This window comes from Peromyscus leucopus, chromosome 1 (assembly GCF_004664715.2).
Source record: "Peromyscus leucopus breed LL Stock chromosome 1, UCI_PerLeu_2.1, whole genome shotgun sequence".
In the NCBI taxonomy this organism is placed as follows: domain Eukaryota; kingdom Metazoa; phylum Chordata; class Mammalia; order Rodentia; family Cricetidae; genus Peromyscus; species Peromyscus leucopus.
In genome coordinates, this window is record NC_051063.1 from 70,557,511 (window position 1) to 70,576,632 (window position 19,122).

The 19,122-nt window shown below is 45.3% G+C and overlaps 1 protein-coding gene across 1 annotated transcript in view; it reads left to right on the forward strand.

Annotated features, from left to right (window-relative positions):
• Positions 1-19,122, forward strand: part of Adam12 (ADAM metallopeptidase domain 12) — a 319,985-nt gene that overhangs the window by 222,637 nt on the left and 78,226 nt on the right. Inside the window, exons 6-9 of the mRNA XM_028868879.2 lie at positions 4,691-4,877; positions 11,388-11,453; positions 12,552-12,623; positions 17,090-17,259. Of these exons, the coding sequence (XP_028724712.1) occupies positions 4,691-4,877; positions 11,388-11,453; positions 12,552-12,623; positions 17,090-17,259 (495 nt within the window). The remainder of the gene's footprint in view (positions 1-4,690; positions 4,878-11,387; positions 11,454-12,551; positions 12,624-17,089; positions 17,260-19,122) is intronic.

A 19,122-nucleotide genomic window follows, 5' to 3' on the forward strand; every position in this document is an offset into this window, starting at 1 on the left:
GATGTTTATTTTTAGCCATCAGGTGCATTTTTTGGAGGTAGCAAAATAAGAATTCTGTAATCTGGTCTTCTAGTCTGTAGCTCTTAATGGGATAATTGAGATTATCCATAGACAGTGTTATTACTGACAGGTATGTGTATATCCCTGCTATTCTTGTGGACAGACTCCTTCTGTGTCCATGGTTTGTCTAGTGTTTGAGGGTCTCTTACTACTCTTTTGTTTAATTTCTTTTTAGTATGGTTTGTTTTTTCCTCCTCTAGCCTCTTGAGTGTGTTTATCTTTCTCTTTAGTCCCAAGGATTCCCCGCAGTGTTCTCTGGAGGAGTGGGATGATGGTCATGAATTCCTTTAGCCTGCCTTGATCATGGAAAGTTTTCTTTCGCCTTCGGTTATGGTAGATGGTTTTGCAGGTTATATTAAGCTGGGCTGGCAGTTGTGATCAAATTTTGAAATACCTCATCCCCAAGCCCTTTGTGCTTTGAAGGTTTTGATTGAAAAGGCAGCGATTGTTCTGATGGCCTTGTCTTTCCTGTGGCCTGGTCCTTCTCTTTGGAACTTCTGGTGTACTTCCCTTGTTCTGTACATTCTGTTTTAAAGTGTGATGCGCACAGGAAGCCTCTTCTCCAGTCTTGTCCCTTTGATGTCCTGTGTCTTTCTTGGATCTGGGTTGGCTTCTCTCTCTCCCTAGATTTGGAGATTTTCTTCTGTGGTTATTTTCTTCTGTGAAACACTTTCTTGCTAGAAATTCCTCTCCTCCTTCTGTGTCCATGGTTTGTCCTTTTTACCATGTTGTGGTGTGTCCCCAAGTTCTTGGATGTTCCATCCATCCGCTTTTTCAATCCATCCTTGACCCTGATGGACTGCCCCACTTGCTCTGCTTCGTCTTCATACCCAACTTTTCTGTCGTAATCGATTCTGTCGGTGAGGCTTTACACTCAACTTTTCAGTTCATCTACTGGGTTTCTCATGTCCGTCTTCATTTCAGTGGAGTTTTCTTCAGTATCTCGTTACTTTCTCCTTCCATATCGTGAACTGACTCCCTTATGTAGTCAACTGTTTGTGCTCTCTTGGAAAATATTTGTGTCCTCCACAAGTTGTTTGAACATATTTGTAATCATTCCTTGGAATGTTGTGACGAGAATTTTGTCCGAGTCCTTTCCATTGGGAGCCATGACTGTAGTAGAGTGGCTGCTTCGGGAGAAGACACGTAGTCCTGACATTTCATGTCACTTCTGTCTTTCTACTTGGATCAGCCCAGGTGAGGTTAGAAGGTTGGTTAAGGTTTTTGTTCTTCTTTTTGGTACCTCTCTTCTTTCAGTGGAGGGGTGTATAAGTCAGAAGAGTCAGGGCGTAGTAAAGTCAATGTGGGCAAGCTTTCCCTCCGTCAGACAGGCATTACAGACACTAGGATCTCTCTCCAGGCCATCCCTGTGGTTTTGATACTGCAGGAATAGTCACTAGCCAGCAGTTAACCCACTCTGACAGCAGAGTAGCGGGCGGCTACAAAACAGATCCTGGTTAAATACTAATGGCTGGAGAGAGTCAAGGCCCAGACAGTACCATCTATACTAATGTGTCAGTTATTGTGGGTGTGAGTGGAAGAAAAAGAGAAATGAGAAACCACAGTGAGTGGTTAGTGGTTAGTACTAGATGAGAACTAGAGACAAAGAACATGCGGAAGAGTAGGAATACATAGGGAATACATACGTAGAGGAAGAGTAGAATAGTAGAGGCAGGTCGGGGGAAAGGAAGGGAGATTTAAGGGTAGGCAAGAGAATGGTATAAAGATATATACTCTGATATCATAAACCAGGTCAGCCTCTAGGCTTTAGGAGATGTAGCAATAGGAGGAAAGGAATAGGGAAAGAAGAAAGTATTTGATGTAAGCAGTGGGGATGCAGCTGGTCTACGAGGCTAACTGGGGTATTATAGAGATAAGGAATAGCTGTGGGAGGCTGAGCACTCTGCAGAGACAGGAAAGGATGCAGTCAGTGGCCTGGATGTTGGTTTCTGTCTTGTACGGCACATCCACTGCATTGCCTTTTGTGTTCTGCTCCGAGCTGTCCTCCATAGTGATTTTTGGCGGCCCTGTTCTTCTCCTGTGAGTTCCTAGCTCCACCTCTGCGTGGAGTTTTCTTAATGAGCTATCTGGCTCTGTTCTTTGAGCTGGGGATAGTTACCTGGCTTGATTCACAGGGCCTCAGCGGGGGTGCCTATGCGGTGCCCAGGGCCTTGTCTAGAGCTTGTACTTGGCTCCCACTGTTTCACTGTTCCCACTGGGACATTAATGGGGTCCTGGTGGCAATCTCTGGGACCCGGTCGATAAAATCTCTTAACACAGTTTTTGTAAGTTTTCTAGACAAGGCCTTTTAGCCTGGTTTGCAGTCGACTGCTAGAGTTTGCTGGAGTCTGCATCTGTGGCAGCAGCGAAGGTTCAAAGGCATAGGAAGTTTATTGTAGCTTTGACCAGGTGGATCCTGGGGGCTGATGAGGGAGTGATGAGATACCCCTGTTCTCTTTGTCTCCCTGACTATAATCAATCGTTGGCTCTGGCTTCTAAGCCGCTATCTTACCCAGAGGTCTTTTGTCTATGTATTTTAAAACTCTAAACCTTTATTTCTAAGCCTAAGTGTTGGCTCACAGGGTTCTGTTTGGTCATTGTCATTCCCAGAAGAATGTTTATCTTACGAATGCTGCATTTACTATCAGGGAGCAGCAGATGGCCAGCATTCCTGTGGGTAGGATACATTCACGCAGTATAAGACTTGCCTAAAATTGTCAGTCTTTGAAATAACCCATGAATAGCAACCTGATGTGTGGATCTGTCCTTATCCAAGGAAGAGAGATGCCACCATTTAAGCAGTAACTTGGACACCTATGGAGCTGAATGTTCTCACCGAGTGGTGTAACAATCATGACAGGAAGTTACTGTTATCCACCTTGTGCTGGTAGAGAAAGCAAATTTGGGTCACTCGGGAGAGTAAACAAGCTCCCACGGGTAGGAAGTGTCAGAGCTGCAGCTTGAACCTGGAGCCACTGGACACCAGATGGCCCTTGTCCAGCCACAGGACAGGGCGGCTCTCACAGTATTAATTCTCTAATGGGCTCCCCATTTGATGTGTAAGAAAGAAGACTGGAGTTCAGATCCCTAGAACCCACATAAATGCCTAATGGACATAGCAGCTGTGATTCCAGCCTTGGAAGGTGTACAGACGTGATGTCTGGAGCAAGCTGTCTAAGCGTGACTGGTCACAGGTGATCCCTGAGACCCTGCCTCAAAGCATAAGGTGTAAAGTGATCAAAGAAGATTCCTAAAGTCCACCTTTGGCCTCCACATGAGTGCATACACACACACACACACACACACACACACACACACACACACACACACACCAGCATGCACACACATGTGCAAACACTCAGATGCACATACACGCAATAAGATATATATATATAAAAAAAAGAGCTCCCCAACGGAATTAAGTTTAGCCACATATACACACACACATATACACACCCAAGGATTAGCTCAAATGTTTTGGGTACTGTGTTAGTTACTTTTATTATTATGAGAAAATACCTAATAAGAAGCCATCTCAGGGAGGCAAAGTTTGCTTTGACTTATAATTCAAGGGGATGCAGTCAGCATGATGGAGAGCATGGCAGCGGGAGCTGGCAGCTTCTGGCCACATTACACCATGGTCAGGAAGTAGAGAATGGACAGGAAGTAGGGCTGAGCTATAAAACCTCAAGTTCTACTCCCCTGACCCACTTCTTCCCGCAAGGCTCTGCCTCCTAAAGGTTCCCAAACAGCGACACCCACTGGGGACCAAGTGTTATAATGTGAGCCTGAGGGGAACATGTCACAGTCTGTCCACAGCAGGTTCTAAGATGGGTGCATTGATGTGTCCATCTCCCACAGATTAAATAAGAAAAAAAAATAAAAACATTATAAATCTTCCTCCATTTTTATATCTGAATCCCTTCAAAGATTTATATAAAATAGGTTCTACTAGGACAAATTATTTCAGGGAAGGTTTGCTTTCTGAACTGTGTCTGTTAACTCAAATGGACTTATTGTCACATGGGGCCTTTCTGCCAGACACTCTTTCATAGTAATATATCTTTGAGACGGGGAGGAAAAAACAAACAAACAAAGACAAAACTAGGCATAATGCAGTCTGTTCTTTACCATAAAAATATTTGAAGCAAGTGAAATCTTGGTTTTCAAATAATTTTTCAAAATGAATGACACAAACACAAAGTATAGAAGTGGCTTCTCCTCCTAAAGTTTGAAAATATAAATAAACCAAGATTTCCCTTTTTATTTTCTATCTCATTCAGAACTCTATTTTGGGTGCTAGGGAGATGGTTCAGTGGCCAAGAGCATTCAAGGGGACCAGAACTTGGTTCCCAGCACTCATGTTGGGTGTCTCACAAACACCTATAATTCCAGCTCCTGGGACCAACACTGTCTTCTGGCCTCCACAGGTCCACACACACACATGTACCATACACACACACACACACACACACACACACACACACACACACACACACACACACCAACACACCAACACACCAATACAGAATAAGTCAAAGTAAAAATAAATCTTTTTTTAAAAAAAATCTATCTTCATCATAAATAAGAACAGTCCTTAAAATTAATGTTTGTGTTACCTTTTCAACAGGGGACTTATCGTGTTTGAAAATAAAACCTATATCTTAGAACCGATGAAAAATGCCACCGACAGATACAAACTCATCCCAGCTGAGACCATGAAGAACATCCAGGGGTTGTGTGGGTCACATCATAACCAGTCCAGCCTCACCATGGAAGATGTCTCCCCTGAACCCTCTCAAATGTGGTCAAGAAGGGTAAGAGGGCATCCCAAGTTCATGTTTCTTGAGCTGAGGCCTGAAGGAAGAGACCTTCAGGGCTGGGAGGTCTGAATCAACCTTGCTGCTGGATGCAGTATGGATGGAGTGAGCCCCATTCCTCAGGAGGCAGGGGATGGCCTGGGAAGAGTATGGTCACAAACTCAAACCCCTCCCTCTTCCCTGCAAATGTGAGCATCAGATTCATTAACGTGATAAGTCTCATCATCAGGCTCAGGGGGCGTAGACAGCAGGGTGAAGCCAGGAGGGGACAGCCTGATAGCCAGCAAAGCAAGCATGAGTTCCCCCACGCCTTCTCATTCTCTACCTTGAGTTTCATCACCTGTGGGCTACTCCACAGTTCGGGATCTCAGAACTAGCTATAGAAAATGGACCATCTCGACCCACCTGCCTGTGCAGAGGGCCTCGGAGTCTTCTCCAGTGATTTTACTGGTCTCGTTTATCCAGAGGCCACGCTGTCGCCGTCTGTCCTTGTCCCCCAGGACTCTGCAGCAGCCTGCCTTTCTGACCTCCTGCCATGACTCTCCTTTTGCTGCAGCACTGGAGTTGTCAACAGAGTCTGTGCTACAAACTGACTCCCCTCACCAACATTTCCCATAATGCCCTGGAACAACTCGGCCCTATGGCACCTGCTCATTGTCATTCACACGGGCTGTACGGGCCACAGTGGAGCTTTGTTGGCAAGGAGCAAAGGGTCTTTTCCACCGCTAGGTTATAACCAGAGATGAAATTATCAACCTTTTCCTGGCGGGTTTGTTTTTGTTTTGTTTGGGGTAGGGGTGTGTTATGTGTGTGTTTCCTATTCTTCACTTGAGAAGAAATATTTAAAAATCAAATGTATGGTATCCCCTATGCTAACATTTTATTGGAGAGGACCGCAAGAGTAACATGTTCTTCACATCCCTCAACACATGTTGTCTTTCCCAGCTTTAGCTAACAGTCATCTAACTTTGAGCCAACAGCACACCTAATGGTCGACATTCCGTGAAGATTTTTCTTGGTGCATTTTAACCCACCCTTACTTGCTTGCTTCCCTTCTTTTTGCTTTCTAGCAGTCCTAGAGATTGAACTCGGGCCTTATGCATGCTAGGCCCCTAGCCCTCTAAGTTTAAACAAAAAGAGTTATGTTCCACGTATTTGCCCCTTTCTTGGCATTCTCTTTATACCTGTGTAGAGTGTCTGTTCCCCAAGACTGCTCTAAGCCACCTAGCTCTGGACCTTTCCTTGTCCATCCAGATTTTCTGTCATGAGATCCACACCCTTCCCCCTATGATGGTTCCCAAGATTGTCTGTGTATAATGCTCAAAACGTCTGTTTGTCTGCCTCCTCATAGGAAGAAGAGCTCTCCCTTTACATACTATTGCTCACCTTGGCATTGATTCTTAAGGAATGGGGACGGGAGCCCATCTGAATTCCAGGATCTTAAAACTACCCAGAAATGCCAGGGGTGATGGTGTACCCCTATAATCCTAGTACTTTGAAGGGTAGAGGTAGAGATGAAGAGTTCAAGGGCATTCTCATTACAGAGCCAACTCATGGGATCGTATTTCAGAATAACAAAACAAGGCTAAGGAAATAGCCCAGTCAGTACAGTGCATGTATGCATCCCCGAGTTTGACCCCCAGGACCTGTACTAGTACATTTTTTAAAAGCCAGACACGCTGATGCTCTTTTGCAATCCCAGCTCTGGGAAGGTGCAGACAAGAGGAGCTCTGGGGCTCCCTGGCCAGCCAGTCTAGACTGCTTGGCAAGTTCAGTGAACATTTCTGTCTCAAACAAAGCAAAACAAACAAAAACACAACTATAACCAACCAATCTGTGAACGATGTCCTGAGGAAGAATGCTTGAAGCTGCCTTCTGGCCTCCACACACCTGCTCACACAGGCATGTGCACCTACACAGAGAGAGGGGGCGGGGAGGGAGAGAGGGAAAGGGAGAGACAGAAAGACAGAGATGGGGGAAGAAAGGAGGGGAGAAGGGAAGGAAGAAGGAAGGGAAGGGGGAGGGGGGAGAGAGAGAGAATGGCAGCAGCAGCAGCAGCAGCATCTCAGCTCCTGAAGGGTCCCTCTTGCATTCCTTCCCTGCCCCACCTCTCTTGAGTGACAGACTTAAGAGCTGGAATCAGAGACGGCCTCTCTAGCCCCTCTCATGTTTATTTCACTCTTCAAACATGCCTGCTTGGGAGTCCAGACCCCAGCTAGGATGTGCCTGAGCCAAGCTTCACCCATCATAAACAAGTAGAACATTTGCATTTTGTTTTCCAGGCTCTTGGCTTTGAGTACCTGGTTGAATGCCGGTTACCCACATTGCATGATTTATAACTTGACAGTTTAAATGATGCTCAAATGTGCTCCCATTTCATTTAGAAGTACAAACTTGGTCTGTACTTGCTGACCGTATTTTAATTCCCTGAGCATACACAGCTCTCCAGAACCATGATCGGCACCATCATCTCCAGTCACATTGACGTGGAGAGAAATGAGGAAGGCAGCCTAATGATGCTGGGTGCCGCTAATGTGGGGACGTAAATGAACCTTTCAATGGAGAGGGGACGGCATGGATGCCGGTGCCAAACCCCTCAACTCCCACTGTTGTTCTAAAAGTCCTGTGATGGTCTTGCACAAGGGAAAGAACTTGCCCTAAACCGTGAGCAGATAATGAAGACGGTACAAAAAAAATAATTTTCAAATAAGTAGGATACTTGGGAGTCCCGAGCACCTAGAAGGTCATTTTGAAGAGCTCTGGTGAACGGGCAGAGCAGAGATTAGAGGTGCCTGCCCATCACTTGCCTCACTATGGTGCCTTTTATTCTATACTTAAAAAAATCAATATAACTGCAGCTAATTAATCTTGTTTATGCGGCACACCAAGCACAATTGCTCTTCCCCAGCGTTTTTCTGACCCCCCCTCCCCCCGCAAGTGTTAACTATCTCGGCTTCTCTGTAGATGTTTGCATTTTTCCTCACGGAGCACCAGGAATCCATCTGATCGAGGAGGTCACACTGGCTAGCATATAAAAAAGCTGAGCTGTTTGTCACTTTTACAAGGCTCTCTGTTAGATTGTAGTGAGAGCCCCATTTGCTTCTGGAAGGCAGGAGTGTCATAGTTTTCTCTCTGGGGATTTTTAAGTCCAGCCTCATATGTGTTGGTACTCGGCTCACCTGCCTGGACTCCATCCCTCTCCATGTGCCTGCAAGAGAGGAAAGGGGGAGCTTGAGATATGGCTCAGTTTGTAAGGTGCTCACCTCACACACACAAGTGTGTGTCCTTGGCATTGCATAAACTGGATACGGTGGTGCATGTTTGTGATCCCAGCACTCTAGAGGTGGAGGCAGGAAGATCAGGGGTTCAAGGTCAGCCTCAGCTCCATAGTAAGTTAGAGGCTAGTTTGGGCTACATGAGACCACATCTCAAAGCAAACAAACAGAAAGAATAGAAAGGGATTTTAGCAACCACCTTAGTAAGCTTTGTGAGAGAGACAGGCTAAATCTGCTAATAAGAAAATCAAACCACACATCCCAAGAGCAGAGAAAAGAATTGCTTCATGAAGGCAGTGAGTGGCCTTGGTCTTGTCCATCCCTATATCTCCAGTACCTAACCCATCATTAGGCACACAGCAAGCTCCCAGAGGACACTCAGGGATGAGCAAATATACGCCAATGATCTGGCCATAAGAAGACAGGCTTGCTGTGGAAACCCATTGATAGCCTTGGTCTCCCCTTGTTTTCCTTACTTGAGTTAAACTCTCTGTGCCAGACATCACAGCAAGCTCTTCAGAGGATACTTAGCCTCTGGGCACTTGGCTGGGTTGACTCACAGTGGTCTAGGAACTAGTTCCTTCCTGGGTACCTTGTCTCCACCTCTGTCCCTACCTTGGAGCTGAAATTGTTGGTCCATTCTCAGAGACTTGGGTTCCTGCCTGGGAAAAGCTTTTGTTCACAGTCCTGCAGAATGAAAATTCAGTCAATCAAGCAGTTTCCAGTGTTGCTGCCCATATCACAAATTTCAAATATATATTTTTAAAACTGGACAGCCTAGATAGGTAGCGATCACATGGAGGTAATTTAAACCTCTCCTTCAGGGAGCCGGCCACTCCCCTGTGGCTTTTCATTATAATGTGGTTAAACTTCTCTCTGAGCTTGCAATTCTCTGAATTCATGAGAAAATGTGGATTTCTCCAAAAACTGCAGAGACAGGAAAATTGTATTCGTGTGTTTGTTTTCATTATCTGGGGTTGTGTGTTTTCTAAATGATGGGCCAAGGCCAGTTGGAAATGTCCTCTGGTCCTAGATTTCACCCTCCGCAGTCTGAAAAGTGTAAATGCCTAAGCAACCAGCCCTTTTTTGATGAGTTTTTCATGAGAGATTAATTTATTTCTCCATTTCCACAACCATGTTTTTGTCTGCGTAATTGGCTGAATTTGTTTATAGTTGAACAGGGTATTGTAGCGGGGAGGGAAAGGAGAGAGAAATTGATTCCTGGGAGCTGGAGTGGTGGCTCAATAGTGAAGGGCATTCTGTTCTGGGCTCAGATCGCCCAGCACCCATGTAGAGAGGCAGGTGCACCCAGCATGCACCTGTCACCCCAGCACTGGTAGAGGAGTGGGGACTGGTGGGTCCCAAGGACTCACTGGCAGACCAACCTAACTGAATTGATAAACTCCCAGTTTACTGAGAGACCAAGTTTCAAAATCTCAAGGTGGAAAGGGTTAGAGGAAGACATTTTCCAGCAACCTCTGGCCTCCACATGCACACACACACACACACACACACACACACACACACACACACACACACACACGAAGGAGCACACATACAAACACATAAACATACATATATGCACACATCAGGGAGATGGAGTGGGGAGAGAGAAAGGCTAAGGAGATTTCTACTTCTTGCCCCCTCAGGAAGGAAGAAGCACATTTCCAGAAGGGTCTCATTTTGAGCACACATGGGGACTGACTTTTTGGCTTTCTGAATTCCTAGTTAGCACCGTGAAGCCTGCCTGTACATACAGTTACCTAGCCCAACGGTTTCTCCTTGCAGCGCTGTAGAAGCGTGAGAAATTATACCTTTCATGGTACTTCATTTTCCTTCCTCCATGAGGTTTCCAGATTTCTTCAGGGACACCTAAATTCATGAATCAGCACAGCTGGGCAGCAAGCGGGAACACCACTATAATACAAACATTTTTCTTGTAAAAATCTGTTTGGAAGATTCTGGCCTGGTGGAGATTTGTTTTATGAAAGATGTTTCCCTCCGGATTATGTGACTGGAAACCTGATTCAAAGCATGCCTTCATCCCTTTTGCTTTTGTCTGGACAAGTGGTTGTAACAGTGAGTGTTCAGCTCAAGCCCTGTATGAGACTTAAGTCATAAACCAGCAATTTCAGTCGGGAGGACCAGAGACGAGATCAACCCCCACTTCCTCCAACTGTGTGTTATTGCAGAAGCAGAAGGCTTTGCTTTTCTGTTTTCAGTGTTTGATTTTGGAGACCACCCTCCATGAATTGGTTTATTTCCCCTAAAACATGCCTTTGGGATCCTCCCAGTAATTTACAGAAGAGTGTAAATGCTTTCTGAGGAAGTTTGATTAAAATGTAACCTGCCTCAGAGGCCGTCTCGTTTGCATCTGTGTCCCCACTGCTGAGTGTACCCGGATAGACAGTTTCCATATTCTTCTCAGCCACTCCGCTCTTGCCAATCCCAACCCTCAATGTCATTCTTTTAAAAATACTGTTTCTTCCTCATCTCTCTGCCGCTCCTTTGTATTTTGTCTGGATGTACCACCACCACCACCACCACCACCACCACCACCACCCCACCACCCCACCACCCCACCACCCCACCACCCCACCACCCCACCACCCCACCACTGCCCTTCGGCCCAGTCTTCCGCTGCTTCAAACTAGATGTTTAATTGGTTGGCCACAAGCATCCGTTCCCCAGAAAGAACTCGGCATTTTCCCAGAGGGATCACACATTTCCCTACACAGTGTCTTCTCCCCTTCCCTCAAATCATGGAGCAAATGTACGTGGGCCATAAAAGAACAAGGGACACAGTGACTCCAGTGTTGCTTCAGTCATCTTCCCATCCTCATGGAATCTGCGGCAACAAGCCTTTGGCTGGCTCTGGTTCTAGAATGTTCTTTGACATTGTTTAGGTGCTCCTTTTGTTTGAAAAATGACCTTGACTTCTTTCAAACCCACGATCAGTGATTCAACGAGAACCTTATACCTTTTTAGGACTTCCCACATGAAAGTGGAAACAGGATCACCCCTGTTGAGGCTTCACAAAAAGATCACTGGGGCTGGGAGTCAATTTCTGGATGACACACAGCCACAAAGTCCAGAGAGGAAGAGTCTCCCCTCCAAATATTATTGTTGTTGTCTTGTTTGCTTTTATTTATTTATTTTTTTGAGAGACATGCACAATGTTCTGGAAGCCCCAGTGAAGTATTAAGGCAAACTAACCTCTCTCTTTTGGCAGCATAAAAGAGAGACTCTTAAGATGACCAAGTATGTAGAGCTGGTTATTGTGGCCGACAACCGAGAGGTAAGCACTTGTGAACCATCTCAGTACAGCTGGTTTCAAAAGGACATAAGAGGAGGTGCTTAGCCGGTTAGGACTAACCTGACTTCCATTGCCGAGGTGTTCTTAGAAACCTTGGAGACGAGCATTCCATTTGTGTTTTTCCAATCTGAGAAAGCAGAGACTATTCAATATGTATCTAGTGTAATAAAATAATTGCAAAGTGTACCCACCTACCCCCCCCCAAAAAAGAACCCACAGTGTTTCTCTGTAGCTAAGCTCTCTAGGTAAGGAGAATTATCTAGGGGAAGTGATGGATGGCTTTAAATTACATTCTGACATTTTGGGAAAAGTTAGGTGTGCCTTAATCTGAATTAATGAATAAATGAATGAATGAATGAGTGCTAGACATGGTAGAGAAATCCTTCCCTCTTGTGAAATGGCTTTACACTGTTGATTTTTTTTTCTTTCACTTCATTTTAAATTAATTTTCTTTAGATTATCTTCCCTGTGGTTTCTTACCATCCTATTAACATATTATAAATTGGTGACAATTTTCTCCTAAACTCATTCAACATATGTGAGTGAAACCAGCTTGAAAATTTCTCAGAAAACTCTTCCCATTCTGGAAGGTCCACTTAGAGGAGAGAATGGGGAATTTGTTAACTTTTTTTCCATTCTCCTTCTTGGTCATGTTGCCATGAGCTTTTCTTGCTTCTCATATTTAATGTTTAAAAACAAATCTAAAGGAAATTTCTCAGGAAGTGAAAATCAAGATGATGATATGAAAAGTGGCCCTGGACAGCCCTTCCCGTTGTCCATTTTCTCGTTGCCAAAACATGTCCCTGCCTCCATCATTTATGAGGCTGGAAGAGCTGCAGAAGTTACCATATGAGTCTTTGGCTTGAGTGAGCTGTAGGGAATTGCAGGGACTCCCCAGCTGGGGAAACTATCTGGCGTAATGTCAGCTCCTTGCATTGTAAATGTGGACACCCCCCCCCCCACACACACACAGAGTACAGGGTGCCCCCAAAGCCCAAGACTTCACATCTTGGGACCTGGGAAGAGGAATCCTGATTGATATTCTTATCGATATTAATGCTGGCATTTCAAATTGTTTAGTTTCAGAGGCAAGGAAAAGATCTGGAGAAAGTTAAGCAGCGACTAATAGAGATCGCTAATCATGTTGACAAGGTAAGTTCCTTTACAGGTAATTAAATCCCTCAAATCATGTCAATGTTTGGAAATGAGGTTGAGAGAGTTAAGTGCTCTTCCTCTGGATGAACAGAGACACCAAGATCTGCCTCTGGGTCCTGTGCTGGTCCTCTGAGTGTCCAGTCCTCTGAGCAGGTCCTTTCCAGGCCCTGGGCAGCTTTTAGGGGACCCCAGCCCTAGCTGGTCCAGACTATGGAGGCCTTGGGGACTCAGCTACCTCTAGGATCATGTCTTTGCTGGGAAGTGCTCTAACCTAAGAGAATTTTGGACAATGCATTAGACGGAATCCCAGGAGGGTGCATTGAACCTTTGAGAATGTGGTAGCTGGGCCTCTTCTTTGCTCTCCAGTATGAAGTTCACAATGCTCCAATGTGGACTAGAAGGTGAGCATTGTCAGAGCCCAGAAGCTGACTTCTGGCTCAGTCACCATGTTAGATTACTTTTTCATCAGTGTGCCAGATACCTGTAAGAAAAACTGTGGAGGAGGGAATGTTTATTTCGCCTTCTGGCTTTGGGCGTTTCAGGCTGACTCCAAGGCTCTGGACTATCATGGCAGAGAGGACATGGTGGAACAGGGTTGCTCAACACATGGTGACCAGGGAGCAGAGAAAGGCAAGGAGTGGTCCCCAAGTGTGTCTTTTCAGGACACACCCTTGTAATCCTTAAAGTCGGTCCCACCTCTTGGTAATAGCCTCTTAGTATTACTCCATCCAGGTAGCAATCATTGATTAGGTCAGAGTCTTCATGATCCAATCACATCTCATTGATCAGTGGGAACCAAAGCCATTTTCAGAAGCATTTTAGAAATGGCTGAAACTCCATTAAGGAGCAGTGTATCTGACCCTCTGCCTTTATCTCTCTTTATATATTATTTTTAGGTTATATCTTGCTTCGGTTCACAAAACTGAAAATGAGCAATTAGGGGTTTGTTAATGGCCTGTGGTAGTCATTAAAGAACAGTCTGTCCCTAGAAGCCCTGGTGGGCTCGGTCAAGTGTGCCAGCCTGGACGAAGGGCGAGCAGAGCCAGTTCACTGAGCACACAGACACGTTTAGCCGGGCTATTCCTGCCCACCTCTCAACAGCTCCTAGAGACCCTGGAGAGAAAGCCCAGGCTCCTTGGGCAGCTCTGTATCCACAGCTGTTGGCTGACGGCTCCGGGCAACATCAGACTTCCCAGTTTCAGTTTGTAACTACACTCGCGGGAGACTCTTAGCCCAAAACTCGTTGACTTGTCTCAGTGACCACTTCCTCATTTGCTGACATCTTGGCTCGGTTGGGCATCCTAAATTAATAACTGTTTAGCTGTGCTGGTTTGGGGAAAAAAGAGAAAATACCAGACTGGGAGACAGAGAAGTGACTCGGCGACAAAGGTGAGGTTCTAAAGAGGGTCAGAAAGTCCCAGATGACAGAAACAGAATGTGTGCCTGATGGCCATGCTTCTAGAAAAGAACTGTGAGGCATTGTTCCCGGGTCCTGGTTACACTGTAGCAGGAGCAGCAGAGTGAGCATCCGGGGAGGAAGGTTTGCATCGTGAAGCCCTCGCTCCCACCCAGCCTTCTGAAGCTGTGACTTCAGTAGCCCTCCTCTGATGACTCTGAACTTCTTCAGCCTTCATGTGACCACACTCTTTCCCTCTTCCTGAGCCGGTTGCCTGAAGAAGGCAAGCTCTCCTGGGACCCTAGGGAACTCTGCCTCCCTCGTTTCTTATCCACTCCTTCCAGAAAACTTGGGCCCCTCCAACACAGCATTCCTTGGACTTCCCGTTGATGCTATTGCTCAGTGGGATAGCATATCAGTTAACCAGATTCATGGTAGCATGCGCCGTGCCTAAAGCCTGGTGGTGACCCCCGAGCAGCTGAGCTAGGGTGAGGCCATCCTAATCTTTCTTTTCTCTGCTTGTGCCATGCTCTTGCATGAACTGATGGGAGACATCTTTAGCTGTTGTGTAGATAAGAGACTCACTCATCTGTGTCTCTGACTGTGTCTCCGTACGTTCTGGGATCTCTGAGCCAGGCAGGCAACTGCCAAGCTCTGTCTGTCCTACATAGGCCCATGAGCTTTTCTCAAAGTCTGCAGTCACGGTATTCATGTGCGGGAGGCAGTTTTAATGGTTCAAACCATGACATCAGAGTCAGCCTGTCTGTGTGCCAGTCCAGCCATGCAGTCATGATCTTGAGTAATGTAGCTGGCCCCTCCAAGCCTCAGGGTCTTGACTCTAAAATGGGAGCAATAACAGTTCCCAGCATAGGGTCACTTAGTGGATTAAGCCTGGGCTTAGAATGTACCTTGGCATCGAGCCAGGGCTGTACTTACGTTTATTATACTTCACTGACAAGAACCAAGATGGCCTGTGGGTAAACCAAGGAAGAACATCCAGAGAAGGTAGTCAAGGGATGGTGAATAATGGCTTGTGGTAGGCATAGCGCACATGGAAGTTAACCAACAGTACCAACCTTAGAGAACCCACTAAGTCTGAAATCTGGGCTAGGATGTGGTTCGGGAGGGCTCTCAGAGAAAGACAAGCTCTCCATTGGTATGAAATCCTCCCTGTTTGGTTTGCTGGTGAGTTAGTGCTGAGAAAGATGATAGGTTAGGCCTGGCCAGACATTAGTTCTTGCTTCCACTCAATACTTCTGGGAGGCAAACAGTGTCCGTTTCTCAGAAGACAACCCTCAAGACCACTCAGGATATCTGGTCCTAAAGAAATATCTTAGAAAACTGGCATAAACACCAGCATTGAATATTTGTTTTCCAATTACTGTGGCCTTTGCATATGACACAGTATGGAACATCATCTTGAGGGGTGCCCCTGGCATGAGCAGGCATCATTCAGAATGATCCTGGAATGGTCTTTCCTGGATAACCTGGGCTAGAAGTTTGCAAACCGGCACAAGTCATGTGCTGCTTGATTAAAAACACACCATGGGACAACATTTTGCTTATGTAATTGTCTCATTAATGTATTAATTTCATATGGTTTTCTGTTATCTGTTTAACCCTGACTTGGACCACTGCAATCAGTGTAGCCTATGACATCATTTGTGCCCCAGCTGAGTTCTTTGGGTTCTGCTGCTGACCCAGCACTCACCATGTGACTCTGGGGATCGGCAAGGGAAAAGATGGGCTGCCTCATGTGGGGGTTGAGAATCTGGGGTCAGAGGCTCAGCCTTAGGGAGCTCCTTGTGCCTCAGCTCACTGCATTGGAATGATGCTTAACTATCACATGCAGAGCTGCTGGGATTTCTGTTCCTTTGCTGGCCAGATGTTTCTAGAAACTTAGAGACTCTGCTTCCCTCTGGAGTTGGCTGTAATGCCTTTCTCCTTGTGTGTCCGGGATCTCAGAAGGTGGGGACCTTCTTGTTACATGTGGACTTGTATGTCACCAGCATCAAAAGATTAATAGGCCACAAGATGACTCATGTGCTTACCACCTTGGTTGTGACCACAGAGTCGCCTCCCTGTCAATTTGCTGTTAAGTGTAGAGCAAGGGTGATTTTTACAGGGCTCCCTCCCAGCCTTGTTGTCTTGTCTATAAATGGGAACAATAACAGTTCTTAGCTCTACAGTTGCTTTGGGTCCTGAACTATGGGCCTAGAAGAACATCAGCATCAACCCTGGGATGGACTGATGTACATTCCATGTTGACTAACCACTCACACTGCCCATGAGACAAGCCATCCTTGGGAAGCTAGAAGAGTTGCCCCTGATAGCCTATGGACTGGGGGCTTTGGTTGAAGTTATTACTGCCTATATGTAGGGATGAAAGAGAAGATTCGCTGTGGGTCTGCTCAAAGCTTTCTCAAGTTCCTGTGAGAAGAACTCCATATGACAGATCTTCCCATCTTACCAGTGCTGAGATAACTTCTTGGGATGGTGAGAAAAATGTGGTCATGAAGTTATTGAAGGTTTTGTCTATGCTTCTGTTATTCTGGAAGGCACTAAACTTCCTAACTTGATAGGTAACAGAATATAATGGTGTCAGCCAAAGCTGAGTCTTTGCTGAGAAATTCAGATTCATCTTCAGTACCTCATAGGTAGAACACTGTACTTAAAACGAAAAAATTCTTACTTTTGGCAGAAGTGACTGAATTATCTTCACCCACTCATTGTTTTTTCTTGCAGTAGATATTAACTGACAGTATATAAAATGGTAGCTTGCACCCACATTTAAATCACAGCAAATCACTTGAAAGGCACCCTCCCATACATCTATGGGCAGACAGGAGAAATGGCTGATAACTTTAGCATCAAATTGGTCAGCATTAGAGAGTCCAGCTAACATTTTACTTTGCAGCAGACACTACTTAAATCCTGTTGCCATGGGAACAAAGATGCACTGAGAGGGATTTTTCTGACTTATAGCAATAAGCGTCAATGAAATCGGTTCTAATTTTCTTTTTAAGTTTCTGATAATGTGATCCTCCAAGGATGCCCATTTTCCTAGTTTTACAGACCACTGAACATCCGGATTGTGCTGGTAGGGGTGGAAGTGTGGAATGACATGGACAAATGCTCTATAAGCCAGGACCCCTTCACCAGTCTCCATGAATTTCTGGACTGGAGGAAGATAAAGCTTCTACCTCGCAAATCCCACGACAATGCTCAGCTTATCAGGTGAGAGGTACTGTCCTCTATTCAAGATGCAATGCCATCTGCACATACCTCCTCTGGGTACCCAGAGCCACATCTGTCTACACAGCATACTGGCTTCTCCAAAGGGCTTCCAAGCCTGCATCAGGGGTCAAGCACATCCCCACCTGGCATCATAGACCCAGTGGGCAAGTCTCCTGTCCATCTGCAGGACTCTCATTTCTGGCTTGGTTTGTTTTGGTTTTCCATAACTGAACATTTTCCTCTGTGCTAATTTTTCTGGTCTTAGTCTTTTTTGGTTTTTCGAGACAGGGTTTCTCTGTGTAGCTTTGCACCTTTCCGGGGACTGACTTGGTAGTCCAGGCTGGCCTCGAACTCACAGAGCTCCGCCTGGCTCTGCCTCCCGAGTGCTGGGATTAAAGGCGTGCGCCACCACCGTGCAGCTGGTCTTAGTCTTAATAAGATTGCCTCAAACAGCAGTGTATCACTAGTGGAAAAGTCTATATGTTTTTACATAATCTGAGAGCAAGGCATATGAGTGAAGATTGTCAGGTACCCGGAGAAGCACGAGGGTCTTCCTCCTCTGGTGGAGAAGTTCTTTTTGACTTTCCAAGTCAGAAAGTGCCATCCAGACATTGTATTCTTCTTCCAGTCAGGATCCATAGGGCACCTACTAGGACCCAGATAGGTAATTTGAATGTAACAGTGGCCAGTATTAAATTGCTCTGGCGAGTCTGTCTGCTGAGAAAAAAAAAAAAACAGAAGAAGAGAAAGCATTAGAGATATGAAATGAAGTGGGGTCGGGCGACTGTCCAGCAACGCATGGTGAGTGACTCCAGACACCTCTGCATTTAAAAGAAGAGAATGCCCCTATATTAGCCTGAATCTATAAGGAATAGATGTTTTCTGAAATGGCACATGTTTATTTTAATCTTTAAGCACTTTATGCTATTATTCTTTTGTTCTCATGTAACTTAAGTGAAACCTCTAGACACGGTGGTTTCTGTTCTTTGGTCTATCAGATCTAGCTTGTTGAACATTTATGAGAAGGAGACAAGATAGTTCTGCCCTGTGTGCACTTTAGAAAATGCCTCCGTCCACTCCCAGTCGGTCAATGTTCCCTGATCATTACTCTGGCCATTTCATCAGGGTCCCTGTGGATATGTTCGATTGCTTCCCATTTTATGCACTGACCAATCCTGCACTATTAAAAGTCCATCTCATGTACTTTGAGTTGGAATGTTTTGTTTTTATTTTTTTTCCACTAGAGGAATCTGTCCAACCTAAACATCTGGAAATAAATTAACATCTTCTTTAACCTTATTTACTCAGATGTATAGTTGTAACCATTCATATGGTCTGTATATATGAACAGCTGTAAATACAATGGTTGTGAATATGAGTGTATAGTTGGCCCTATACATCTGAGGGGTCCACGCCTGAGGATCCAACCAACTTCAAACCAGAAATGTTCAGAGAAAAAGTTCTTTTTTTTCTTTTTTTTTTTTTTTTTTTTTTTTTTTTTTTGAGACAGGGTTTCTCTGTGTAGCTCTGTGCCTTTCCTGGAACTTGCTTTGTAGACCAGGCCGGCCTTGAACTCACAGAGATCTGCCTGCCTCTGCCTCCCGAGTGCTAGGATTAAAGGCGTGTGCCACCACTGCCCGGCAAAAGTTCTATTTTTATTGAGCATGTACAGACCTTTATCCCTGTTGTCCCTAAATAATTCAGTATAATGACTGACAGAGCACTTACATTGCATTAAGGACAAATAATCAAGAGATTAGATTATATGGATACATTGGTTCTTTTGCAAACACAATGCCATGTTATACAAGGAATTGAGTATCTGTGAGTTGTGGTACCCTCAGAGGATCTAGATTTAATCCC